This window comes from Phyllobates terribilis, unplaced genomic scaffold (assembly GCF_046119375.1).
Source record: "Phyllobates terribilis strain yellow unplaced genomic scaffold, ASM4611937v1 Scaffold_11__3_contigs__length_659146591, whole genome shotgun sequence".
In the NCBI taxonomy this organism is placed as follows: Eukaryota; Metazoa; Chordata; class Amphibia; order Anura; family Dendrobatidae; genus Phyllobates; species Phyllobates terribilis.
The window spans coordinates 52,393,559-52,421,377 of record NW_027362771.1 but is presented as its reverse complement, the minus strand read 5'-3'; the positions used below and the strand labels follow the sequence as shown (position 1 = coordinate 52,421,377).

Sequence of the window (27,819 nt, the reverse complement as noted above, 5' to 3'; positions counted from 1 at the left end):
AATTTCTCCTGGTACCCTTGTGAAAATATTTTTTTTTGCATTTTTGTGGAAAAAATGTTTTTTTTTTATTTTCAAAAGTCAAAATTATGATTTTCTGTGAAGCACCTGGGGGTTCAATGGGCTCACCACACATCTATATAAGTTCCCTGGGGGGTCTAGTTTCCAAAATGGGGTCACTTGTGGGGGAGCTCCAATGTTTAGACACACAGGAGCTCTCCAAACGCGACATGGTTCCAATTTGTTAGGGGACACCATGTTGCGTTTGGAGAGCCCCTGAGACTTGTAACTTTTTTTCTGCTGACGGAGCTGTATGGTGGCTGTTTTTTTACGGGACTAGATGCTTTCAGCTATACCATTTTTAGTTGTTTAGTTTTTTTGATCGCTTTTTATTCCACTTTTTGTTTGGTATGATGAAAAAGTAGTATTTTGTTTTTTGTGGTGGTCACTGAAGGGGTTCACTAGTGTGACAAATTTATAGGTCGGGTCGTTGTGGACGCAATGAAACTGTAATTTCTGCTCTCACACAAGCTTATTAGACCATGCACTGAGCATGGTCTAACAAGCGAGCTAGAGCCTGGTGACCCGGATGTAGTCATGACGACCTGTGGTAACCATAGCATCAATCGGGTTTTTGCGATGACGCCATGCGGCGCCGGCCAGAGGGGAGAGGGAGCCACCTCCCTCTCTTCTAAATGCTGTGACAGATATCGATCACAGCATTTAGAGGAGGAATTAAACTGCCGGGAGTGGTGCGCACACCTCTCCTGGCAGTGATAGCTGGGTGGCAGCTGTCATGCAAGCTGAACACCTAGCAGCAATAGCGCGCACACAGCTCCAGTGCGCTCAAAAATTGCCATGAGTTATCCATACGTTCAAGGTCGGGAAGTCCTTCACAACCTGGATGTATGAATATGTCTAAGGTCATGAAGGGGTTAAAGGTAGATGCTGGCTGAACAACACAGCCAGTGTCTGCCGACCAGAGGCAAGCTCAGCTCCTAAGCTCACATCAAAGAAGAGGAGCTGACATGTGACGTAAAGGTTTGTCATATGTCGGGAAAGGAGTTGCTTTTCTGGCTCTGTACACTGAACAGGCAGTCGCAGTGGGGAGCTACAAATAGCTGTTCAACCCACAGTAGGGGTGATGGGTGTTGGACCTCTACCAATCTGATATATACAGATGACTCACAGCCATCATTATAAGTCTTGGACAACTCCATCAAAAGGACAGCATACTTTCCAGAATGAGATGCATTAGAGCAGTGTTTTGATCAATCAGTGGAGGTCACAGGACCTGGACCACACCAAATTGGCTGCAGTTTTATATACCATAATCCCCCACCCTTCCTCCCTGCCACATGGAAAAAGGCACCAAATAAACAAACAAAAAAATAGTGTTTTATGAAGCATTTTTCCTGCCAACACTGTATTGTACTGCATGTATGCACATAATCACACGTTGAGGGCTTATTTTATGCTTAGGTTTTCCATGTGAATACATAAAATACCATTAACTCACCCTTTCCAGTCTTATTACCATAATCAATAGCTAGCGGATTATTTTCTTACCTCCAACAAATAGTTCTATTCCACCAGCAGCCTTAATTTTTTCTTCAAATAAATTACATTCACTCTGAAGATCTGGAGCGTTTCCATCCAAGATGTGAGCATTCTCAGGAATTACATCAATGTGCTTAAAGAAGTTATTCCACATAAAGGAATGATAGCTTTCAGGGTGTTCCCTGGGTAGTCCTATAGGTCAAAGCCAATAAAATATATAAATTATTTAACATATTCCCACACATTCACAGTGCATATATTCCACATTTTTCAAAATGTTGAAAAATGATAAAGAAACTTTACATATCCGGTATTGACTTGTGAACCTTACAAGCCTAGACTCACATGATGCGTTTTGGCTGCATTTTTTCTATGAAAGTTAAAAGCAGCTTTTTACAGTACCAGCAAAAGCTATGAGATTTCAGAGATGTGTTTTTTTTCCCTAAACTGAATTGGAAAACTGCTGCTTTTTTGAAAACTGCAGCATGTCAATTCTTTTAGCAGTGTTTTTTCACCCACAGAAAGCAATGAGTACTAAAAAGCAGCAAAATACCAATGCCATCAGTTTTTGTGGCGTTCTTAGTGAAAAAAGAATGTAAAGCAGGATGTGAAACTTTTTTTTGCAATTTTCCCAAGTTTAAACCAAAATGGTATCCTCACTTGAGAATGAAAGTATTAGTAGTTTAATTAAAATTAGAGATGTGTGTTAAAATAAGCAAAGCCTGACCATTTCAATGCCCGAACAATATGTGAAAGTAAAGAATGCCCAATGCACTGCCAATGTCTTAGGTAAACTATTCCCGAAAAATTCAACTCCTTCAAACTGTTTTTACATTAGCAATTGTGTCTTTTCTCATGAACTCATGTTCAGAATAGTCACTATTTTTTCAGACATAAAAATCTTTTTCCACTAAATAATTTGATCAAATTGCCCTTTTCTCCAAAAATATTTTATGGTTTCACATATGTCTTACATTAGTGGCCTAACACCTTGCATTGTTTCCACCATACAAGCATGAACAAATTTAAACTTTGGGATCCTGAAAAACGCTGCAAAAAAAAAAAAAAAAAAAAGTTAACCTGGAGGAGGGCAAACTGCATTTGTCTTTAATCTCTTAGGTTATAGTCACACATTGTTTTGTTTTTTTCTTGTAAACCTACCCTCGGACTCATGCTGCCAGCGTCAGCTGACAATTTCCATTTAAAAGGAATCTGTCACGACCTTAATCGAAACCAAACGAAATACATGTCCTTGTAGATCATAGAAATAAAGGTCATGCCAGCCCGGTTAGAAAGTATATATACCAGGCTGTACTGGAGAAAAGGCATTTCACTCCGTGTAAAGATATTTTGGTAAGTCATTACAGAATTAACGCCATTTAGATTATATTAAGAAAAAAAAATTGTCTAAAAGGTGATGTTAATTTCTAAGTTTGGCAAAACCTATATATGCTGAACTTCAGTACCAATTAATGATGTCTTGTTGCTGCAGACTTTGCCTTCTATGTGATGCAATGTTAGTTTTAAGGTTATTAGGATTTTTACATTTGGCAGCATGCTCTGCTTAGCAATAAGACAGTATCCAGAAATAATTACAGAGAACATTGTCCTTTACATCCGGTTCCACATCTTGTCCTGTAGGCTATTGTTTTTGCCAGCTTTTCAGGTTTTAAAGGGAAAGCGAGGTCAGAAAAATGACAAAGTATTTCAATCAAGATTTTAATATAAATATTTTGTACGCATTTTTATGTAATTCTCCATATAAATAAAAGTCTTGACATAATGTTTCACACTACCCTCTGGAGCAATCACAAAAGGCTGACAATTCACCTTTTTCTCCAGATCATTTGTCAGCTTTGGAACAGACCCCGATGATGGGAGATTTACTTACAGCTCTATCGTTCTGCATTCCTATTGTGTGCCATTTGTTTTCATCTCACGACAAATTATGGAGCATATGTTTGATATCCGCTTCATACTGTTTCCACATGTGCACAAGTTCTACCCTACTCTCCAATGTTACCTAGTCGCTGGCTCGGGACATCACCCAGCACAAAACACCTCCCTGAAGCAGCATATCATCACTGATGCTGCCTCAATAGGGTAGTGTTGAGGAGGCGGCACATCACGTGACGTATAGAGGTGAAGTCAATGCAAATATAGCACAACAGAGTGGCAGAAGTCACATGATGGCTTGGGTGAATTCATAAGAAGGACACTTTACCAGACATGTGCAAACTTTGCACAGTCAACCATGCAAATGTTCTGCATGGAGAATGGCAGCAGTGTGCTTTCCTGGCCGCTCTGGTGGCTTATCTCCAGGGAGCACAAAAGGATTGGACATTTAAAGACGTTTTCTCACAAACAAAGTTGATATTAAAATTAACATTTTAATCAATAGATTTTGGAATAAAAATAAGCTTCCCAATTGGATGTGTGTAAAAAAAACAATGTTCCTGTGCCGAGATAATCTCATATGTGCCTCTGCTATGTGCTGTCTCTGACCGTACAGAAATATGATCTGATCCTGTCATCCTGCCACATCTCCTGGGCAGGGAATAGGAGGGGAGGGGGACAGGCGCAAGAGAGTATACAGATAGAATATTTTGTGATCCTGTGCTGGCCTTTCTTTGAGGTAAAACATTGATTAAAAACAGGCAGCAAAGTGTTTTACCTCAGAGAAAGAATCAGCTGTGATCCCATGCTGTAATGTCTGTATCCTCTTTTGCTTCCTCCCCTGCCCAGGAGATGTAGTATGATCAGACCATGTTCCTGCATGGTGAGACACAGCCATTACACAGTACACAGCAGGGGCACATTTATAGGATAATGTTGGCACAGGAGCATTATTATTATTTAATTTTTTTTTTAAACACATCCAATTATGGAACTTATTTTTATTCCAAGATCTACTAATTAAAATTAAAGGTGTTTTCCCACTAACAAAAAGTTAAGTTCAAAAGGTCTAATCCTTCTCTTGCAAAGACAGAGGAAATGGACATACATACAAGATGATTGGCCAGTCCCGCCTAAATCGACAAGATCATAAAACTTTAGTGTACAGTATCTGTATGAAGGCCTTAAAGGGAACCTGTTACTCAAGTTATGCTTTAATAGTTTCCAGTAGCTTTAAAATAGAATTTTTTTTTTTTTATTATTTAGAATATAAAAATGGTTATGGGCTTTGCAGAAAGGTAGAATGGAAATCTGCACGTTACTGCATTTACGATAGAAATAAACTTTATAAAAATAGAAAAGCCATTTAAAAAAAAAAAAAAAAAATTACCAAGAACAGAGTTTTTAATTTAAGACTCACCAACATATTCATCCATGTTGAATGTTTTCACATACTTGAAGGAGAGATCACCATTTTTATGGTATTCAATAAGCTTTTTGTAGCATCCCAGAGGTGTGCTTCCTGCAATATTTCAAGGATGAAAAATCAAAGGCTAAACGTCTTACTAAAACCTACCATACAATTGCATGAAACTTGGAAGCATTTCACAGCACCCATCAACTAAATCCACTGTAGGGGATTTAAATGGACAGCTCTCCGTTGTAGTTAAAAGATTGGGATCCTCAGCGGTAGACTCCCCTCTATTACATCATCCATATACCCTACATGGCATATAGAGAATACATTGTAAACCACTCTAATGCTTTGAAGTCTCACATTCTCCCAAGTAACCTAATACAATCTGTATGTTTGTTTATAATTAAAAGCAATTTTCTATAACACAAGCTATTTGCTAAATCTCAAAAAGATCAAAAGGAATCAACTGCATCTTACCTGTAGGAAGGCCCAATGTAAAATACTTCTCAGCACTTGGGTTAAAGTGTATGATGCGATTTCTGATGTACTTAGCTGCCCACTCACTGGCCTGGTCATAGTCATCCAAAATTATGAGTTTCATTTTTACCTAAAATACAAAGAACGAGGCATAAATGTAAGAAACAAGGCATAAATGTAAGCAACATATCTGCCGTGCAAGAATTAAATTATTTTCAGTCTAACGTATAATTGTGATGCATCTGGGAGTATTTTTGAAGGCAAAATTCAGAAAGTGTGATTCTGCTTTCAACACCACAAATGTACAAGGCAGGTTGCTCAACTTTCTAAAATATTTTACTGTACATCTCTGCATAGCTTATTACTTTAATTAATTGGTGTAAACTCATTTAAAATTAACTTCTGTATTTTGCCCTTGAGAACAGATGTTTCCACTTTACAGTCGCACAACATATTTGTAATCACAGGCCTTAGCGGTCAGATGGCCCCAAAAAGGGGCACCATTACCTCCTGGCCCCAGATTGAACCCTCTTTTAGGTACATCTACATGGGGTATAAATTAAACAGAAAAAAGTCTGCCACAAACTACAAAAGCACAAAATTCACAATGCAAACCCATTCTCATGGGTCTAAGAACAGACAGGCAGGTAGTTGCCAACTACCTGCCTGTTCTGCTAGCTCAGAGTGGTCACAGACTGCTCCTGGTGGCAATTCTGCTTTATTTGACCTCAGAACAGCTCTTCTTCCTCCGGTCTGCTCTGTCGACAGGGCTTCACTGCCCACGTCATGTTGATTGACAGCCAGCTCCCTGCAGTCAGGCAACAGGCTGTCAATCAGCATGAGGTGGGCAGAAACGCCCAGTCAACAGAGTAGAGTAGAAGAAAAGCAGCTGCTCTGTCGACAGGACATCAACAGAAGCCGCAGGAGCAGTCCATGACCACTCTAAGCCGGCAGAGATTGGTGCTAGGCAGTTAGTTAACAACTACCTACCTTTAAGTTCTTAGGCTTAGTCCTCTTTAAGGATCATACTTTTACCCCTTTGATGATTAAAGCCAAATTTGGCTATGTCTTTAATCATCAAACAACTGTTTTTTGTTCTTTCGATGTTGCATTCCAGGAGCCACAATTTTTTTCTTGGCTTGTTCAGCTGTAGGTTTTATTGGTACCATTTTGGGATATACACAACTTTTTGATCAATAGTATATTTCTTTTTTTTTTTTCGTAAGGTGGCGAGATGAACAAATGAAAAAAAATAAAGCATTTTCTGCAGCATTTACCATGTGAGATAAATAAAATTATAAATAATTAAATTAGTTTTTGCCAAAACATTGGTAACAAAAGTTTCTTTTTCTTAGGAGTTTGTTTTATTAGATGGGTGAAAGTAGGATCATTTAGTTTTCATAATTTCTAAAGCCATGTTAGGCTATGTGCCCACGATACAGAAATGCTCTGGATTTTTCCTGAGTGTTTCTGCATCTCCCTGGCAGAAAAAAAACACATGCGGATTTTAGATGGTTTTTTTCCTGCCAGGGACAAGCGTTTGTCACGCGTTTTGCACATGTGATTTCGCATGCGGGTTGACAAGCGCTTTCCAAGCTATTTTAGCATCACTTGGAAAGTGCTTGACAACTTGGTCACACTATATAAATCCATGCAACCGGCATGGATTTTATATAGGGTGACCAAGTTAGTTTCTAAAAAAAAAAAAAAAAAAAAAAAAAAAAATAAAAAAATATGAAATAATAAAAATGGTAAAAAAAAAACCCAAACATTTTATCCGATCCTTATCCGATGCGTCCGGTCTCCCCAGTGTCTCGCGGTGGTGTAAAAGGTCCTTCCATGACGTCATTTAGTCATGTGACTAAATGACGTCATGGAAGGTCCTTTTAGACCATCGCGAGCCGCCAGGGAGCATCACTAAGGAGACCAGGGGCCATCAGAAGGTGAGCATAATGTATTTTTTTTTATTTTAAATTCTTTTTTTTTTTTCTTGCAGGTACCATGGTACCCGGGTCTGAAGGAGAGTTTCCCCTTCTCCAGGCCCGGGTACCATCCTCGCTCCTCCTGTACCAGTCGCTGACTCATTTTGTTAAGATTATAGAAATGTTTTTGCTATGTATATCCCTATCACATGTAAAGCGCCATGGAATAAATGGCGCTATAATAATAAAATAATAATAATAATAATAATTGAATCGCTTAATATCCACATGTGCACATGCAGTCATGTGGATATTAAGCGATTCAATGCAAGTCAATGGCGGCGAAAATGCTGCGATTACGCAAAATAATTGGTAGTGCTGCGGATTTTTCCGCAATGATAATCTGTAGCGGAAATTTCCGCAGCATGTGCACAGCACATGAAGATTATCATTGGGGAACATTGCAGAACTTCTACCAAGCGTTTCTGCAGCGGAATTGCCGCTGTGGAAACGCTTAAAAAACGCATAGTGGGCACACAGCCAAAGGTAAATTAGCAGTTGCTTCAGAGTATGCATGAATACACTTCAGGTACTTGTCAGGACATTAGTGGCATGCGCTGGAGAGCTTCATCTGTACACAGCAACTTCCTGGTAATAAATCTGTAGACATGTCAGGAACAGCAAGTCCTATAAGAAGCAGTTAAAAAGCTGACCTGTTAGCTTTTCCTGCAGCTTCCGGTGGAATGATAAACCCACAGAATATTTTGTTTTTTGCTGATTCAGAATCTGTCTCTACAGCCACTGTTTTTTCTCCTTTGCAGTAAAGTAGCTACGCTCAGCATTACAGTAAAAAATTTACTGCTGAGTGTGTATGTTCTGTCCCAACTATAAAACAGATTTGTACACTAAATAGGGTGGAATTTATAATGACTTGCATTTTCAACACCAGTTTTTCTTTTCTTTTAAACCTAGCTAGTGTAAGATATGACAAATTTATGAGGTGCATAATGTAGCACCCCGAGGACTCGGTTGCTACAGAGGTATTGCATCTCAACCAGATGTGCGATATCTCACTCTCAGGTAAGGATGGAGTGTGGATCAGGACCCCGACACCTGCATGCATTACACCACATTTCCGGGGGGCAGGGCGACCGATATGCTCCAAGCAGAGCACGACAGTCCCTGTCCCTGGCTGGAGTGGGGGGGAAGGAACAACGAGGAAGGGGGGACCCTGTAGTGCAGGAGCAGGGAGGAAGCAGTTCCTGGGTGCACCTAGAGGGAGGTATAAAAGGTGGGCACCATTTTAGTTCAGTGGAGTCCAGCTCAGTCTGAGGAGAAGTGACAGGGAGCAGAGGCTCTGCATGAGCTCTGCTCCAGAGGCGGGCCTAGCAACTGAGGCCCAAGCCTGGAGAGGAAGAGGAGCGGAGAAGGCCCCAGGAACAATGAACGAAGGGACCCCAGGGGTGTGGACCGGCGAGTCGCCACCGCACGCCCGAATCTACCTGCGTAGAAGGGTCAGGCCAAAGGGGGAGCCCGGTTCCCGAAACTAGTGGAGGCGGGGAACTACCCTCAGCTAGAAACCGGAGGCTGTGACATTTTATGTGGCGCAGCCCCTTGCCATACCCGTTAGGAAGGCACCACATAGGGTCAGGGAAAAGGAGGCCAACGTTTACCCGCCAAGGCCCGAGGCAGCCGGACAGAAGCGTGGTCACTGGTGGGGTATGACAGGCCAGAGAAAGGACACACAAAGGGGGTCCTGTGAAGCGCTCCAAAGTTATCTGGGAGTTGGCCGAGCCCCTCACCTGGAGAGCACAGTGCGATGCGGGACGTTATGACCAGCTGAAGTAACTTGGATAAAGAACTGTGAGTAAAAATCCTGAACTGCATTACAGAGACTCTGAGTCATTACTCCCGCGCACCATCACCCCCAACATCCCCACTTGCTGCCCTGAGGCTATACTCCTCCCGTGGGGAGTTATACTACACTCTGCTGCGCCCACAACACCAGCCTCAGCGGTCTGCTCTGCAGCGGCGGATCACTCTGACCGCAATCCACGGGTGGCGTAGTCTGACATTCAGAATGTATAGACTATCCCCTCTGGTTTGACCGCCCTGGGCACGGACCGGGTCGCCGCCACGGAGACTACAACCCCCAGCATCTCACAGAGGCCCGGCTCCGGGTATTCCCCTACACACACGGCCCAGGGGGCGCGTCACATAATACATATTTGATTAATTTGGGGCATTTCTGGTCTTCCCGTGACTTTTTATGCCAGAAAGTCAATGATGAATTCTCCAATCAACAACTCAAGTATTAAATACCTTGTGCACAGCCATCAAAATCATGCACATAGTAGATTTAAAGGGAACCTATGTCATCAGAAAAAAAAACTATTGACCTGCAGATATGGGGTCTATCTGCAGATTAATAGAGCTATTAACCTGCCCTGTGCCCACACTTAGCCAAAAGTTGCACTGACTGACAGCTGGCCCCTACGCAGAGCCAGTGTAAGTCAAGGCTAGATTCTGTATTCTCAGAGTGGTGCCAAACCCGAACGCTGCCAGAGGGAACAAAAGTTAATTTTCTCCCCGCAGCATTCGGCTGAGTGCGGCCACCGGACAGATTAGTAACGCTATTAACAGCGTTTTTTTCTTTCGACAAGTTCCCTTTAAGTATAAGAAGTCATCAGGAACAATGTTATAGTTTTATAGGCTTTAAGAGTAATGAGCTCACCGCCTCTCAGTGGTGACTGAGGCACACTGCAGCCAATCGCTGTGGACAAACAAACACAATAAATGAAGACAGCAGATTCATAGCTTTTTGAGTCCCCTATATTCCTTCATCAATCCCCATTAGCCAAATTGCATATATTTTTTATGCAATTTGAACATAAAGCAGAGACAATCTAACCGATTATAATACTGACCTTAAAGGGAACCTGTCAAGTCTGAATTTTCTTTCTAAATAAAGGCAGGTCAGTCTAGTTCTTGTAATTATATTTGAGATGATGTCCAGGTTGCAGGCAGTAGAAAATAATGTTATAATCCCACTGTTTCCACATAATTCAAGCCATCTAGACTAGGCGCAGCACAGAGCAGTCACGTCTGTACTCCCTGTATATAATGTGATCATACCCATACAACAGTGGTGAAAAGTTGAGGCTGACAAATTTTGGCTTTCACAAAGTTTGTAACTTCAATGTTTTTAGATCATTTAGTCAGATGTTTCTATGGTCTTTGATTAAAAACTTATGAAATTCTTAGAATTTTATAACATTTATTGACAAATACATCATGTTTATGCAAAGACACAATATTTACAGAGATGACCCTTATTTTTAAAGATTTCTGCAATTCAGGTTGTGAATTGCTTTGTATGCCAAGGTTAGGGTCTTGAACTAGAGTCTCTGGGCAATGGGGAGCCAGTGAAGAGATTGACAGAGAGGAGAGGCCGGGGAGTAGCATGGGGGCAGGTGTATTAGTCGGGCAGCAGAGTTTAGGATAGATTGGAGAGGTGCGAGAGTGGTAGAAGGGAGGCCACAGAGCAGGAGGTTGCAGTAGTCGAGGCGGGTGTGCACTAGTGTTTTTGCAGATTCGTGGTTGAGGAATGTGCGGATCCGGGAGATATTTTTGAGTTGGAGTCGGCAGGAAGTGGAAAGGGCTTGGATATGTGGTTTGAAGGAGAGATCAGAGTCCAGGGTCACCCCAAGGCAGCGAGCTTGAGGGACTGGGGAGAGTGGGCAGCCATTGTTTTGGATGGAAAGGTCAGATGAAGGGAGGGGGGGGGGTTGAGTGAGATGGGGGCAAGATGATGAATTCAGTTTTATCCGTGTTAGGATATTATCATAATTTTTGTTTGTCAGCCCATTTTTTTTTCTAAGATTGATAACAGGTTCTCAATGGAATTGTGATCTGGGGAGTTTCCTGACCATTGACCGAAAAGTTCAATGTTTCGTTCACCGAGTCGCTTAGTTATCACTATTGCCTTGTGACATGGTGCTCCATCATACAGGAAAAAAGCATTGTTAAGCATCAGATTGCTCTTGGATGATGTTGCTCTTGGAGAGGTTGGTCTTTGAGGATGTTTAGATACCATTCCTTATGAATGGCAGGGTCATAAGGCAAAATTGTGAGTGGGATTGCTTTTTCTTAAATGTCTACCATTTTGGAGTAGACATGTTGTTTTGATCTACCTTTATTGCACTTTGTTTGCGGTGTTGAGGAGTCTGAAAAACAATAATTCTGTTTTTTTTCTGATTACATCGTTTACCGATCGGATTAGTTAATTTATCCTGATTTTTTTAAATTCATGTTAATTCTTACTGTTCCGGATGTAGATATACATTCTTTTTTCATGGGAGAAAAGAGGGGCAATGTCAACTTTTATAACACACACACACACACACACACACACACACACACACACTTTCTACTATATTTGTTAGTTCCTTAGGGTACTTGAACCTGAGATCATCTGATCGCCTGTATCATACACAGCAATACAGCACTGCTGTGTATAGCGAATATCACAGTCTCCTATGAACGTCAGCCATAGGCTGGCTTTCACAGGCAAACCGTCATGACAAGCACGGGAGGTCTTCAGCAGAACCCTTGCAGCCATGGCAACCCATTTGCGCCTCATGATATAGGGAGGGGGGGGCAATACTACCCCCCCAGCACACAGTATGTGCAGCTGTCAGAGATTGACAGCAGCGTTTACCATGTTAATATCCGCAGGATCCTCTCCACCCACAGCTGTTAGAGCCAGATGATGGCTGATTAGCACACAGTCATCTGCCAGGAAAAATGGCAGAATGCATATGACATAAATGTACGTCCTATATCAGTAAGCGGGATCCCCCCCCCCCCTATCAGAAGTTTATTTTGGAAGTTAGGCAAAATAAACAAAACAAAAAAAGCAAACCGAGTATTACTTACTTTTTCCAAGTCCAAAGCCAGCTTTATGCCGCTACCTCGATCTCCATTGTTTATCTGCAGAATTGATATCTCTGGAGCCAATCAACGAGCTTAGAGGGTTCTTTGTGGGCAGTTGTCAACAGCTACAGAATTTACAGATTGTAGCCAAAACCGGGGCAGCGGCAGAGAGCTGATGCTGGACCCTGGAAGGGCAAGAAATACTTGGTTTTAATTAACTTATTTGTGACTACAGCAGCGTACAAAAGAGTTTTCTGAAAAAGGACAACCCCTTTAAAGAGAACCTATCACCTTGGGAAACACCATCTCCAGGTAAATAGCATTATATTGCTGTCCAGCCGCTTTACTGACAGTGTGGCTAACAGGAGATAATGAACTCATTTCCTTCCAAGAGCCGCCAACTTTCAGTCATGGAGACGTGCATAGCACAGCGGTAAGCATGTCCTGTCACTTTGACATCTTGCTCTGACGTGCATCTGGGCAAACAGCCAGGGTGTACTTACAGCCGCCGCTCAAAAGTATAGTGAGCAGTGCTAAGAGCGGTGACTGTAGCCGCTCTGTGCAAGTCTCCATGAGGAAATAAGTTCATTTTCTCACAGTAGTTCCACTTTTGGTAAGGCAATATGAAGCAATGTTAAGCCATCTACCTGCAGGTTAACTCTAGATTTGCAGGCAAATAGCAGTTTTCAAGATGACAGTTTCCTTTATGGTTTTATCATTACATCAGATTTCAGTCCTGACATATGGACATTTATCAAATACAATTTCTGTTGAGGCAAAGAGTGATCCACTAGACCAGGGGTGGGCAATTCATTTTCCCCAAGAGGCCAAGTGAGGGACCATGACTGTTGTGGAGGGCCGAACCAATAGGCTGAAATTAATTATGCACAATATTATTACCATATTAATTACAGCTATTTATATTAATACTACTCAAAATTAAGTAATACAATTAAGCATGCCAAAATGCCTCCGACATACATACAAATATCCCATCCACATGAAAACAAAACACCACATACTCATGTCACTCTTGCTCCCTTGGTGCTCTGCTCCTGTGCACCAAGTATTAACAGCAGTGCAATGATTGGTGGAAGATTGAACCAGTGCCCCGTTCTCCACCAATGTATTCACCACTGTGAATCCTAAGGATGCAGATAGTGGTGACAGCAGACGACAGATGGACGGTTGGCAGGGGGAGGGCATCGTGCAGCCTGTGGGTCACAGTTTCAGCCCTTTGGCTTTCAGTCCCACGGGCCGAACTGGAACCACCAGAGGCCTGGATGTGGACCGCAGTTTTCCCAGGTCTACACTAGACAGTTTTCCTAATACCACCCACTGTATATTCAGCCCAATATATTGCAATCTAAATATCTGCTTGCACTCAGCCAGCCATTCACCTACATTTTTTGTAGGAACATCATTGGATTAATGGATTTTGACAGCATTTGGGTGTGGGATCCATGCCTATACTCACCTCCACACGCCACCGTCAGCTCACTACAGCCACTGATAGACTGCAACCTTTCATCCAAACAGAAGTTGGCCCGAAATGTGAAGGCAAAAGTAGATGAGACACTGACTGGCTGCAGCAGTCCTATGATGCCAGTAGAACTTAGGGGGTGAAACAACCATTGGGGAGGAATGGTGTTGGCTTTGGAAGCAAGTGTGTTTTTTCTTATACACAAGAATGGGGGGTGGGGGAGGGATATGTTTTAAATGTAAGGGACAACAGTATCTTTATCCACTGCAGACACTTCAATGACTGTACCATTCATATGAGCGAATCTTAAAATGGTTATTCCTAAAATTCCAAGTCATTACTCACTCACAGGATAGACTATAACTTGCTGATCAATCAGGACCTGGCCCCCACTGCTCAGAAATGCCCACTCAGACTGCAGCATTGGCCATATAGGAATCTTAATTGTGCTCTCTGTTGGACTAACTAGTGAAAGTGCTGCACTCCTCTCCATTATGTCCAGAGTCCAGTGTTCCCATAGATAATGAATGGAGCCATGGCACAGCTGAACAGCCAGAGGCCATCCTCAAGATCATTGAGGAACCCAGCAATTGGACCACCATCAATCAGAAAGGTGAGTGGGCCATAATTCCAGCACTGAAGGTTAACTCTTTAATGTGTAGTTGTCCCACTCTAGCGGTCTGTTACTAAGCAACAGTTAAATACACTAAAGAGGAAGCGATAAGAATATGAAAGCTATAATGCTGCCTTACAATGGTTTACAGGAGGGAAATGGACAACAACTAACCACCCTGTGCTATGTAGGGAGTCCCCAGAGTGTGTAGCAATAAGCAGGGCTGACATGCACAATGCAATGGAACAGCAAAGTACATCATACATACAATATAGAAAGCACGGACCGCAGCAGGGATACACCCGCGGGTACTCACAGGAGGCTGCGGCGTCCCCTCGACTGGCCTGCTACTTGGCTGTGTTTATGAACTCTTCAGCCTGTCCGCCTTCCTGCCTCAGCGCCGCCCTCCTCAGCCTGTGCTCCTCCCCTCAGCGCCGCCCTCCTCAGCCTGTGCTCCTCCCCTCAGCGCCGCCCTCCTCAGCCTGTGCTCCTCCCCTCAGCGCCGCCCTCCTCAGCCTGTGCTCCTCCCCTCAGCGCCGCCCTCCTCAGCCTGTGCTCCTCCCCTCAGCGCCGCCCTCCTCAGCCTGTGCTCCTCCCCTCAGCGCCGCCATCCTCAGCCTGTGCTCCTCCCCTCAGCTCCGCCCTCCTCAGCCTGTGCTCCTCCCCTCAGCGCCGCCGTCCTCAGCCTGTGCTCCTCCCCTCAGCGCCGCCGTCCTCAGCCTGTGCTCCTCCCCTCAGCGCCGCCCTCCTCAGCCTGTCTGCCTCAGTACCGCCCTCCTCCCTTCGGTGCCGCCCTCTTCAGTTTGTGCTCCTCCTCAGCACCGCCCTCCTCCCTGCTTCAGTACCGTCCTCCACAGCATGTGCTCCTCCCCTCGGTGCCGCTCTCCTCAGCCTGTCCGCCTTCCTGCCTCAGCGCCGCCCTCCTCAGCCTGTGCTCCTCCCCTCAGTGCCGCCCTCCTCAGCCAGTGCTCCTCCCCTCAGTGCCGCCCTCCTCAACCTGTGCTCCTCCCCTCAGCGCCGTCCTCCTTAACATGTGCTCCTCCCCTCAGCGCCGCCCTCCTCAGCGTGCGCTCCTTCCCCTCGGCGCTGCCCTCCTCAGCCTGTGCTCCTCCCCTCAGCGCCGCCCTCCTCAGCCTGTGCTCCTCCCCTCAGCACCGCCCTCCTCAGCCTGTCCGCCTGCCTCAGTACCGCCCTCTTCAGTCTGTGCTCCTCCTCTCAGCACCGCCCTCCTCCCTGCTTCAGTACCGTCCTCCACAGCATGTGCTCCTCCCCTCGGTGCCGCTCTCCTCAGCCTGTGCTTCTCCCCTCAGCATCGCCCTCCTCAACTTGTGCTCCTCCCCTCATCACCGCCCTCCTCAGCCTGTGCTCCTCCCCTCAGCATCGCCCTCCTCAGCCTGTCCGTCTTCTTGCCTCAGTACCGCCCTCCTCAGCCTGTGCAACGCCCCTCAGCCTGTGCTCCTCCCCTCAGCATCGCCCTCCTCAGCCTGTCCGTCTTCTTGCCTCAGTACCGCCCTCCTCAGCCTGTGCAACTCCCCTAAGCATCGCCCTCCTCAGCCTGTCCGTCTTCTTGCCTCAGCATCGCCCTCCTCAGCCTGTGCAACTCCCCTCAGTCTGTGCTCCTACCCTAAGCACCGCCCTCCTCAGACTGTCGTCTTCTTGCCTCAGTACCGCCCTCCTCAGTCTGTGCTCCTCCCCTCAGTACCGCCCTCCTCAGCCTGTCCGCGCCCTCCCACATTGCCGCCCTCCTTGACGCCTTGCCCACTCAGTGCGTCAGCGTTTCCTCTGTGTTATACTCTTGAGTGTCGTCCTTAGCCTGGGCTCCTTCCCTCGCAGCGCCGCTTCTCATCCTGCGCTCCTTTCTCCCCTCAGGACCGTCTTCCTCACTCAGCCTGTCCACGATTCTGCCCTCTTGAGCCTGTGCTCCTTTCTCCCCTTAGTGCCACCTTCCTCAGCCTGTCTCTATGGCGTCGCACAGTATAGAGCCCAATACTTTCTCTTCTGTCCTTTCTGCAGGTAGTCAGGAGCTCCCACTGCTGGTAGCCATTTGTATAGGCATGTGTTCTTCTGATAACTGCAGCTGTAGGAGGAAGCAAGGTGTGCGCATGTGCTATCTGATCACAGTTAAAGGGGTTGTCCAGTACTTTATATTACCCCCCAATGTATCCCCCCAGGGCCCCTAAGAATTTTTGTAATTACCTTATGTTGCAGATACTGCCTGTGAGTGGCGCTATCACTGGTCGCTCACAGGCATCACGTGACCCCCGGCTGCAGCCGACTCTGACATCCGTTGATGTCACGACAAGTGCTGGCAGCAGCCGGGGGTCTTTTTCTTCCTGGTTCCCCGGAGGATCCCAGGCTGTGGGCGGGGTTACCACCGCGCTCTCTGCCTCTCCCCATTCATTAGGAAATTGCGCAGTGGATGCTGGGTGTGATGCGGGGTGTGATGAACCTGTAGCCGCCATCTTGGTAATGATAAATCATATCCAGGGATGGCCACACTTCAGCAGCCCCCACCCTTGGGACCTTCTGTTAAAACGTCAACTAGATAGTTTCCCCCCATCCAGGCTCCTGTAAGATAAGAAGCCTACTTAACACTTGAATGCTAGGAGCTTCAAAGACTTCGAGAGGAAACACAGCCAGCAGGGGGGGGTGCTTCGTCTATCTGTACCTGACCATTTGTCCCATAGGACTAGTTTCTTTGTCTGTCACAAGCATGGAGGCATAAGATATAGAAACATGAATAGTACACGCATGTTGCGTGGGATGGGCCAATAAAAAAAATATCACGGCGTCCCGGAGCCATTGCGCACACAAGCCTCCGCGGTAGACGTTTGTACGTGCTCTGGAAGCCAAGATATAGCGCGGAGCCATTCCTGAGGACCGTATGGTATCATAATTGATATCAAAAGGTCGGTTACGGCGGCCCGAATCCATGGGAACCCCTGGGGGTATCATGAGACCATCCCAGAAGAAGTTATTGGGTTCCATAGAATTTGGGCTTCTGATCGAAGTTAGACCTGAGGGTGGAGACTGAGCCAGCTGACCTCACCAGCAGTGGGCGGGACGGGGCAGGTAAGATAGCAGGACAGACAAGAGACAAGTCAGTCTTGACCCAAGAGTGGTGTGCTGAACATCTGAGCACCAGCTGAGGCCACCAAGGGGAGGAGCAGTTTGACCATGCGGTGGTAGGCCTCAGCCTGTAACAAAGAACCGTGCCTGCGATCGCAGAATCCTCTCCCTGCGTCACAAGAAAATCAAGAAACCGGTAACTGATATGCTGTGGTGATTCTGTGTGTTGTATTCCATTGTTGTATAGTTTAGCCTGACCTTATACCTGTGTATATTTAGTTGTATATCGTGTATCTAGTGTATTATTATAATCAATTACCTCAAGTAATTGTGGGCCTGCCTTTTATTCTGCATAACGAACGCACGTCCGTGTGAGCTCGGCTCAAGCCAAAAACGCTACCCAGGGTTGGTTCCTGACCCGATATAGGCCCATTCACGGACTGGGCGTATATCTAAAATAGGGACTGGTGGCAGCATACCAACTGGGGATTGGGGAAGGCTGGTAGTGACGGTCGGAGGTTCAGATATATATATTCCTGGCGCGGCCAAGGAAGATATATATACCGCCCTCACTACAGAGGGCCCCGATACCCAGTAGGTTACAGGACAGTCTCTCTGGCGACCGCTTATCCTAGGTGCAGTTCCTTGACTGACCTGAGGCTAAGAGGGCGCTAGCGAGTTGTGCTGTGTAGTGACGTTACGGTTTAGTGACGTTGAAGGGATAACACACTACCGTGTTCCCTGCGCTGGTTGCAGCTACCTGGCACTACTTTCTCTAGGTGCAGTACCTTGACTGACCTGAGAGGTAAGGGGGCGCCAGAGAGCTGCACCCACCGGCCGGCTTTCATCACATTGGTGGCAGAGCGGTGGGATTGCAGAATAATAGTGTTGTGGGACCCCTACTCCCAGGCACTAAAGACTGCCAGTGGTAACTTCCACTGCTGGAGTCTTAAGGTCAGCCCAACGTTAGACGGTCAGGCTAAAAGTATAACAAGGTGTGTGCAAACTCAGGGTTGCAGCGGTGTCGGTTACCAAGATGGCAGACGGCACCAGGAGCAAGACCCTGCAAGAGGCTAATGCTACGGTCCGTGTGGCAGGAGGGGAGGACATTGTTACTCATGGCGAGGAGGAGTCCAGCCCGGGCACCTCAGGGAGCCAGTCCCCAGTATACGGTCCCGCAGTGGGCTGCCCACCACCTACCCAGCCCAGCCTGTCCAGATCACAAGCCCTTTTACAAGCGGCTATGGCAAGTCTCCAGTCTCATGGCGATGCCGTCTACAAAACCCTCCTGGCAGCATCAGAGAAGGCAGCGGAGGAGGAGCGTGCGGAGCGGGCTGCGGAGCGGGCTGCGGAGCGGGCTGCGGAGCGTGAAGCTGCAGAGCGCCGGGAGGCTGCGGAGCGTGAAGCTGCAGAGCGCCGGGAGGCTGCGGAGCGTGAAGCTGCAGAGCGCCGGGAGGTTGCGGAGCGTGCAGAGCGAGCTGCGGAGCGCCAGCACCAACTGGACCTGGCCCAGCGGGGGCTTCCGCTAGAGCAACCAACCCATCAGGAGACCAAGTCGTCCAAAGTCCGAGCTGAGGACTTCCCTCTACTGGAGAAGGATGGGGACCTGGACTCCTTTCTGGTGGCATTTGAACGGACCTGTCTTCAGCACCATCTGGCCCGGGATCAGTGGGCCAGATACCTGACCCCCCGTTTGAGGGGTAAGTCCCTGGATGCCTTGGGGGACTTACCTGCCGGGGAGGTACAGAACTACGACTGCATCAAGCGGGCCCTGATCCGGCAGTACAACCTCACTCCCGAGTCGTACCGCCAGAAGTTCCGGAGCCTGCTGCGTGGCCCCAAGGACACCTGGACCGATCATATGCGGGCGCTGTTGAGAGCCGCAGAGCACTGGACCTCGGGTCTAGCGCTTACTACCCGCCAGGAGGTCCAGGAACTGTTCGTCACGGAGCAGTTCTTGTGGAACTGCCCAGAGGACCTCCGACAGTTCCTCCGTGACCGAAAACCAACAGGGGCTTCTGCTACAGCCGCCCTGGCAGACGAGTATGCCAATAACAGGGCGCCTGAGCTGAAGAAGTCTGCCAGCAGCACCTGGAGAGGGGGTAAGCCCAGTCATGCCCCTGTTTCCCCGGCCCCTAGAACACAAGGGGTGTATCCCCCTGTTGCCCTCTCCAGGCAAGGACCAGACGTAAGACGTTGTCATCTATGCAACAAACCAGGACACTTTAGGGCTGAGTGTCCCCAGCGCCAAAAGACCCCATCCCAGTCCCAGAGAGCGCCCAATGTTTTGTGTGTGGGAGGGGGTGGTGGTAGGTCCCTGGACAACATCCAACCCGTCACCATAGGCCGTTCTGCGGTCATGGGACTGCGGGACACGGGCGCTGAACGAACACTGGTACGGCCTGAGGTGGTGTCCCCCCAGGACTTGGTACCAGGAAAGACTCTTTCCGTCTCCGGGGTTGGAGGCGTGGAGCCGGCACTTCCCGTTGCCATGGTGTATTTGGACTGGGGTGCCGGAAGGGGGATGCGGGAGGTGGGAGTAACGCCAAATATTCCCGCAAATGTTTTATTAGGGACCGACTTGGGGCGTCTAGTATCGCAGTATGTACCCTCTGAACCCCCAAGTTCGGCCCCCCAAGAGTGTATTGATTTGTCTGCTGCTAATGCCAACCATGTTGTATGTAGTGTGTGTCCTGCTGAGGAGGAGGGAGTGAAACCTGAGGGTAACACCTGCACAGACACAACACAAACAGGGTTAGTGAAAGCAGGTGGGGAGTGTGGGGATGCCCGCAGAGGTGCTCAGCCGGCGTGCCGTGACCTCTTGTCCTCCGGTGAGGGAGGGGGCGGGCAGGATTCTGTAGAGGGAAGCTCAGGGAGGGAGAGGGGGGCAGCTACCGGCAGTGTAGGGCTCCCAGGGGTATCCAGGCTGCTGAGTATAGGCCCACTGCAGGGGGAGGAACAGGCCATGGGGGGTGGGGGTGTCCCAAGAGAGGAGCCGCCAGGTAAGACCCCAGGGCAGGAGTTCCCCACATCCGAGATGTCCAAAGGCCTAGGAAGCCTGCCTGATCGGGCGGCTTGGTCAGAAACAGAGGGGAAGCGGGCACTACCCACGGTCACAGCGGTCATAGCCGCTGTCACCAGGAGTGGGAGCGCCGGAGCCCAAGGAGCCTTGCAGAGGTCCGACGGCTTCCCCACTTCTGACCAAGTGTCTGCCGGGTCAGACAGCGGCCAGGTGACATGCCCGGAGGGGCTGACAGAGGATGTGGCAGTTTCGTCGATTCTGGCCACATCAAGTCAGGAATTTCAGGCTGCGTTGGAAGCAGACGACAGCCTGAAAGCTCTCAAGGAACAGGCGGCACAGCCTCCCATGGAGTCAGACTGCGAGCGTGTGGTCTGGGACCAGGGACGGCTGTACCGGGTAACGGTCCAGCAGGGTTCACCGGAGGCGTGGCCCAGGGACCGACAGTTAGTGGTACCCTATCCGTTCAGGGCGGAATTGTTGCGGATCGCACACGAGATTCCGATGGCCGGACACCTAGGGATCGCTAAAACCAAGGCCAGGATAGCTCAGCATTTCTACTGGCCTGGGATGGGAGCCGCGGTGGGTGCCTACTGCCGTTCGTGTGACACCTGTCAGAGGGTGGGGAAGGCGGGGCCGCGCCCCAAAGCCCCACTGGTAACTCTGCCAATCATCGAAGAGCCTTTCTCGAGGGTCGCTGTGGATCTTATTGGACCTCTGTCCACTCCCAGCCACTCCGGGAAATGCTTCATACTCACGGTAGTGGACTATGCCACCCGGTACCCGGAAGCGGTAGCTTTGTCGTCCATTCGGGCCGACAAGGTGGCTACCGCCTTACTGGAGATCTTCTCCAGAGTGGGTTTCCCCCAAGAAATGCTCACCGACCGAGGGACCCAGTTCATGTCGCGGCTGATGGAGTCCCTCTGTAAGCAAATGCAGGTGCAACATCTGGTGGCCAGCCCGTATCACCCACAGACTAATGGCCTGTGTGAGCGGTTCAATGGCACCTTAAAGCAGATGCTTAAGATGTTGGTCGACTCCCACGGGAGAGACTGGGAGCGTTACCTCCCACACCTCCTATTTGCTTACCGGGAGGTTCCGCAGGCCTCAACGGGGTTCTCCCCCTTTGAGCTCCTGTACGGGCGACGGGTACGGGGCCCCCTGGCTCTGGTGAAGGAAGCATGGGAAGGGGATTTGGCCACCCCCGAGGTGTCGGTCATCGAGTATGTCGTGCGCCACCGGGACAGGATGATGGCCTTGGCAAAGCTGGTGCAGGACAATATGGCCCAGGCCCAGGCCGACCAGAAGCGGTGGTACGACCAGAATGCTTGTGAGAGGACCTACCAGGTGGGTCAAAAGGTGTGGGTACTGGTCCCCGTACCACAGAACAAGCTTCAGGCAGCCTGGGAAGGTCCCTACTTCGTGCACCAGAAACTCAATGCCGTCACCTATCTGGTCACCCTGGATCACGCCCGTGGAAGGAGGAAGGCCTTCCACGTGAACATGATGAAGGCTCATCATGAGCGGGAAGCGACTGCCCACCCAGTGTGCAACCTTCCCGAGGAAGGAGAGGTAGAAACCCTCCTGGATCTGCTCACCCAAGCCAAGGCGGGTGGGTCCATCGAGGATGTGGGGGTTGGCCACCAGCTCACGTAGGACCAACGGTCCCAGCTGGGGACCACCCTGCACCCCTTCCGGGGGCTGTTCAGCAGCCTGCCCGGAAGGACTGAGATGGCTGTCCACGACGTGGACACTGGCGATCACCCGCCGATCCGGCGTTCAGCATATCGGGTCTCTTTCGAGGTGCAGGGAAACATGCGCCAAGAGATAGACGAGATGCTGAAGCTGGGGGTGATCCAGGCATCCAGCAGCGCGTGGGCCTCGCCTGTAGTCCTCGTACCAAAGAAGGACCGAACTACACGGTTCTGCGTGGACTACCGGGGGCTCAACGCTGTAACGGCCACCGATGCGTTCCCCATACCACGCATCGATGACCTGCTCGATCGGATGGCCGGGGCTAAGTACCTGACCATCATGGATCTGAGCCGGGGGTACTGGCAGATTCCTCTGACCCCCGCGGCAAGGGAACGCTCTGCCTTTATCACCCCTTTTGGACTGTACGAGTCCACAGTGATGCCATTCGGCATGAAGAATGCCCCTGCCACTTTTCAGCGGATGGTCAATACGCTGCTTGAGGGACTTGAAGGGTACGCGGCTGCGTACTTGGACGATATTGCAGTCTTCAGTCCCACTTGGGAGGATCACCTAGAGCACCTGCGGCAGGTGCTCGGTCGGATCCACCGGGCAGGCTTGACCATCAAGCCGGAAAAGTGCCAGCTGGGCATGAGTGAGGTCCTCTACCTGGGTCACCGGGTAGGCGGGGGGGTTCTGAAGCCAGAACCTGGGAAAGTGGATGCCATCGCATCCTGGCCCACTCCTAGGACCAAAAAGCAGGTGATGTCCTTCTTGGGGACCGCCGGGTACTATAGGAGGTTCGTCCCACACTATAGCACCCTGGCCAAGCCCCTGACGGACCTCACCAAGAAGAAGCTGCCCGTCGCAGTCGACTGGACAGTCGCCTGCGAGACAGCTTTCGGGGCACTCAAAGCCGCCCTAAGTAGCTCCCCTGTACTGCAAGCTGCCGACTTCGACCGGCCGTTTGTGGTACAGACCGACGCCAGTGACTTTGGCCTCGGTGCTGTGCTAAGTCAGGTCAACACGACAGGCCAGGAACATCCTGTCTTGTACCTGAGCAGGAAGCTACTGCCCCGGGAGGTGGCTTACTCCACGGTGGAAAAAGAATGCCTGGCAATTGTATGGGCCCTGCAGCGTCTGCAGCCCTACTTGTACGGGAGCCATTTCACCGTGGAGACGGACCACAACCCCCTCAGCTGGTTACACACGGTCTCTGGGTCGAATGGCAGGTTGCTACGCTGGAGCCTCGCTCTCCAGCAGTACCACTTCTCCATTCGCCACAGAAGAGGCCGTGACCACGGTAACGCTGACGGGTTATCCCGGCAAGGGGAGGGTGCAGAAGGATGCACGGGGGAACACAGGAATGTGCTACCCCCTCGCGCCCTCGTATAGGGGGAGGTGTGATGAACCTGTAGCCGCCATCTTGGTAATGATAAATCATATCCAGGGATGGCCACACTTCAGCAGCCCCCACCCTTGGGACCTTCTGTTAAAACGTCAACTAGATAGTTTCCCCCCATCCAGGCTCCTGTAAGATAAGAAGCCTACTTAACACTTGAATGCTAGGAGCTTCAAAGACTTCGAGAGGAAACACAGCCAGCAGGGGGGGGTGCTTCGTCTATCTGTACCTGACCATTTGTCCCATAGGACTAGTTTCTTTGTCTGTCACAAGCATGGAGGCATAAGATATAGAAACATGAATAGTACACGCATGTTGCGTGGGATGGGCCAATAAAAAAAATATCACTGCGTCCCGGAGCCATTGCGCACACAAGCCTCCGCGGTAGACGTTTGTACGTGCTCTGGAAGCCAAGATATAGCGCGGAGCCATTCCTGAGGACCGTATGGTATCATAATTGATATCAAAAGGTCGGTTACGGCGGCCCGAATCCATGGGAACCCCTGGGGGTATCATGAGACCATCCCAGAAGAAGTTATTGGGTTCCATAGAATTTGGGCTTCTGATCGAAGTTAGACCTGAGGGTGGAGACTGAGCCAGCTGACCTCACCAGCAGTGGGCGGGACGGGGCAGGTAAGATAGCAGGACAGACAAGAGACAAGTCAGTCTTGACCCAAGAGTGGTGTGCTGAACATCTGAGCACCAGCTGAGGCCACCAAGGGGAGGAGCAGTTTGACCATGCGGTGGTAGGCCTCAGCCTGTAACAAAGAACCGTGCCTGCGATCGCAGAATCCTCTCCCTGCGTCACAAGAAAATCAAGAAACCGGTAACTGATATGCTGTGGTGATTCTGTGTGTTGTATTCCATTGTTGTATAGTTTAGCCTGACCTTATACCTGTGTATATTTAGTTGTATATCGTGTATCTAGTGTATTATTATAATCAATTACCTCAAGTAATTGTGGGCCTGCCTTTTATTCTGCATAACGAACGCACGTCCGTGTGAGCTCGGCTCAAGCCAAAAACGCTACCCAGGGTTGGTTCCTGACCCGATATAGGCCCATTCACGGACTGGGCGTATATCTAAAATAGGGACTGGTGGCAGCATACCAACTGGGGATTGGGGAAGGCTGGTAGTGACGGTCGGAGGTTCAGATATATATATTCCTGGTGCGGCCAAGGAAGATATATATACCGCCCTCACTACAGAGGGCCCCGATACCCAGTAGGTTACAGGACAGTCTCTCTGGCGACCGCTTATCCTAGGTGCAGTTCCTTGACTGACCTGAGGCTAAGAGGGCGCTAGCGAGTTGTGCTGTGTAGTGACGTTACGGTTTAGTGACGTTGAAGGGATAACACACTACCGTGTTCCCTGCGCTGGTTGCAGCTACCTGGCACTACTTTCTCTAGGTGCAGTACCTTGACTGACCTGAGAGGTAAGGGGGCGCCAGAGAGCTGCACCCACCGGCCGGCTTTCATCACACGGGGGTAATCCCACCCACAACCCAGCAGCCACCTCGGGGACCCCAGCGCTGAGTCACACCTCACTTGTCATGACGTCAGCGCGGGGTCACGTGATGCCTGTGAGCAGCCAAGGATAGCGCCACTCACAGGCATTATCTGCAACGGAAGGTATTTACAAAAAGTCTTAGGGCCCCTGGGGGGATACATTGGGAGGGTAGTCTAACGTAGTGCACAACTTCTTTAAGGCTGTGTGGGCATGTTCAGGATTTGAATGCAGAAAATTCCTTAGGCTATGTTCACACACGTTGTGTTTTTTTTCTGCTGCAAATCTGCGGCTAACTTTTCTCTGGCAGGAAAACAGCTGCGTAAAAAACGCAGGTTTTGTTGCATTTTTTTGCTGCGTATTTTTGACCACCCATTACTTCTTATGGGTGAAAAATACACAGCAAAAGCGCCGGTCCGTTTTCTGCTGCAGAAACGCTGAAAGAAGTGACACGCTCTATTTTCCAAATATGCAAGCAAAGCCGAACATAAGCAGCAAACAAAAAGCAGCATGTGTGAACAGAGAATTCTGGTTTCTCATAGACTTTGCTGGTACTGCTAGACGCAGATGAAAATTTGCATAAAAATCTGCTGCAAAATACACAGCAAAACACAACGTGTGTGAACATACCCTTAAAGGGGTTTTCCCCACGTACAAAAGTTATTTTTAAAAATTGTCTGTGTCTGACCATGTACAGAACATACCACATCTCCTGGACAGGGGAGGAAGTAAAATACAATACAGACATTACAACAGAGGATTAATTTTATGAGGTAAAATATTGTTTAAAAACAGACAGTGAAATGTTTTACCTCACAAAATGAATCTTCTGCGATCCCCTGCTGTAATGTCTGTATTGTCTTTTGCTTCCTCCCCTGCCCAGGAGCTGTCGTATCTTCCGTACACTTTCAGACACAGCCAATTTTTAAAATGAACTTTTGTTCGTGGGAAAACCCCTGTAAGGTTTCTGCATCTCTTGGCAGGAACAACGCTGCAGAAAAAACTTGTGTTTTACCGCGGTTTTTGATGCGTTTTTGTACATCAATGAATGCTTTTTGGAGCTAAATAAAGGTATTTGAAAAAAGAAACGTGGTACATCACTTTAACCCATGGATTACTGTCAGACCTGGGGTGAGTATATTGGTTAATTTAAATGATTAAAGAATGTGTCCATTGTATTTCAAATAAAGTGTTTGCTTTGTGTTTATTTAACTCTACTTTAATTAGGTTTAGTAATGAAAGGGTCTGATTGACACCTTGTCATCACTAAACAAAAGGACTAGGTGTCAGCTAATCCAATAAACCCAATGTCATTAGCATTCCCATTCATGTAATTTCTGGGGCAGCTGAGAGCTGATATTTTTAGCCTAGGAAGGTGCCATTAGGCAAACATGTTTCCTGGCTATTAATAACAGCTCACAGCTGATTTGTTAGCCGCTACGTCCCCACGATCAGCAACCAGCAGCGCTTTGAGCGCAGCGTATTTTGCTGTGTCCAAAACGCTGTGTTCTAATGCCGCACTTTTGTTGTCAACACATGCAGATCCATCACATATAATGACATTTCAATCAGTCAAAATCTGCAGCGGAGACTAGCGTCTCCACTACAGAGATTGACATGCTGCGGGTGGGTTTGGGTACGTGCCCACGATCAGGAACCGCTGCAGGTTCAAACTATGCGTGAATCTGAGGGTACGGATCACCCGTGGACACTGATATGCGGCTCATCTTTCAGGACTGCAGCATGTCAAACCCTCTTGCGGAGTCGCTAGTCTTGGCAACAGAAATTTGACCACTACAATGTATTTAATGCGGTAAATCTGCATAGTTCAACACATGTGGATTTACCTGCTTTCAATAGAACGCAGCAGAAATATGCTGCGTCCAAAGCGCTGCTACGTCTGGATCGTGGGCACATAGCCTAAAATAAAAAAAAATGGCGTGGGCTCCCGCGTCATTTTCCTAACAAGCCGAGGGAAAGCTGACCGCTGGGAGCTGATATTAGTAACCGGGGAAGGGGCCATTAGCCAAAAATGTTCCCTGGCTATTAATAACAGGCCACAACTGTTTGCTTAGCTTTTACTGGCTAGATTACAGACGGACCCCATAAAAAAATTGATGTAGGGTCTCCCTATAAAATCTAACCATAAAAGGCTAAACAGACAGCTGCGGGCTGATATTAATAGCCAGGGAAGGGGCCATGGATCCTGGCCCCCTCTGTGGCTAATAATATCAGCTCTCAGCAGTCCCAGAAATGGCGCATCTATAAGATGCGCCAAAACTGTCACTTAGCCTCCGCTTTTCCCACTGCCGTGTAGTGGTGGCAAGTGGGGTTATAATGTTTGAGTTCATGTCAGCCTTGTATTGGCGGCTGACATGAAGCCCAGTTTAGTAATAGAGGGCGTCTATAAGACACCCCCATTACTAAGCCCGTAGTAAGGTTGGACATCCTGCGGATTTGACGCAATGACAACCCTGTCAGGAAAACTGACACAGCACATCAGGATTGTCATTGCATTAGCTGGCACACGGATTACCTAGCGTTTTTGGTGCATTTCTGCGCTGAAAAGACGCTGCGAAAACGCATCAAAAACGCACAGTGTGCACATAGCCTAATACTGGCGGTCCTATTTACATGCTATATAATGCACCGTTATGTATAACCACATGTAACCTCATCAGGGCACATTAGTAATGGGTAGTATGGCTCTTTTTTGGTGATCTGGCTCCGCTCACCAATAACAGCCGACTTTTTAGGATCCTAAATGGATCCCTATTACATATGTGTTCACCATAGGTGAACTCTAGTGATGAGCGAGCGCTAAAATGCTC

The 27,819-nt window shown here is 48.3% G+C and overlaps 1 protein-coding gene across 4 annotated transcripts in view; it reads right to left on the bottom strand.

The window, feature by feature from the left end:
• Window positions 1-15,984, bottom strand: part of GNPDA1 (glucosamine-6-phosphate deaminase 1) — a 50,329-nt gene extending 34,345 nt beyond the window's left edge. The window contains exons 1-5 of one of the 4 annotated variants that reach the window (XM_073651257.1): window positions 14,617-15,138; window positions 12,208-12,389; window positions 5,348-5,477; window positions 4,874-4,975; window positions 1,567-1,749 (exon numbers count right to left, since the gene is read on the bottom strand). In XM_073651257.1, the coding sequence (XP_073507358.1) occupies window positions 1,567-1,749; window positions 4,874-4,975; window positions 5,348-5,471 (409 nt within the window). In that variant the 5' untranslated portion in view covers window positions 5,472-5,477; window positions 12,208-12,389; window positions 14,617-15,138. The other 3 variants (XM_073651255.1, XM_073651258.1, XM_073651256.1) reach the window with 3 other exon arrangements.
• Between the last annotated feature and the right edge of the window lie 11,835 nt (window positions 15,985-27,819).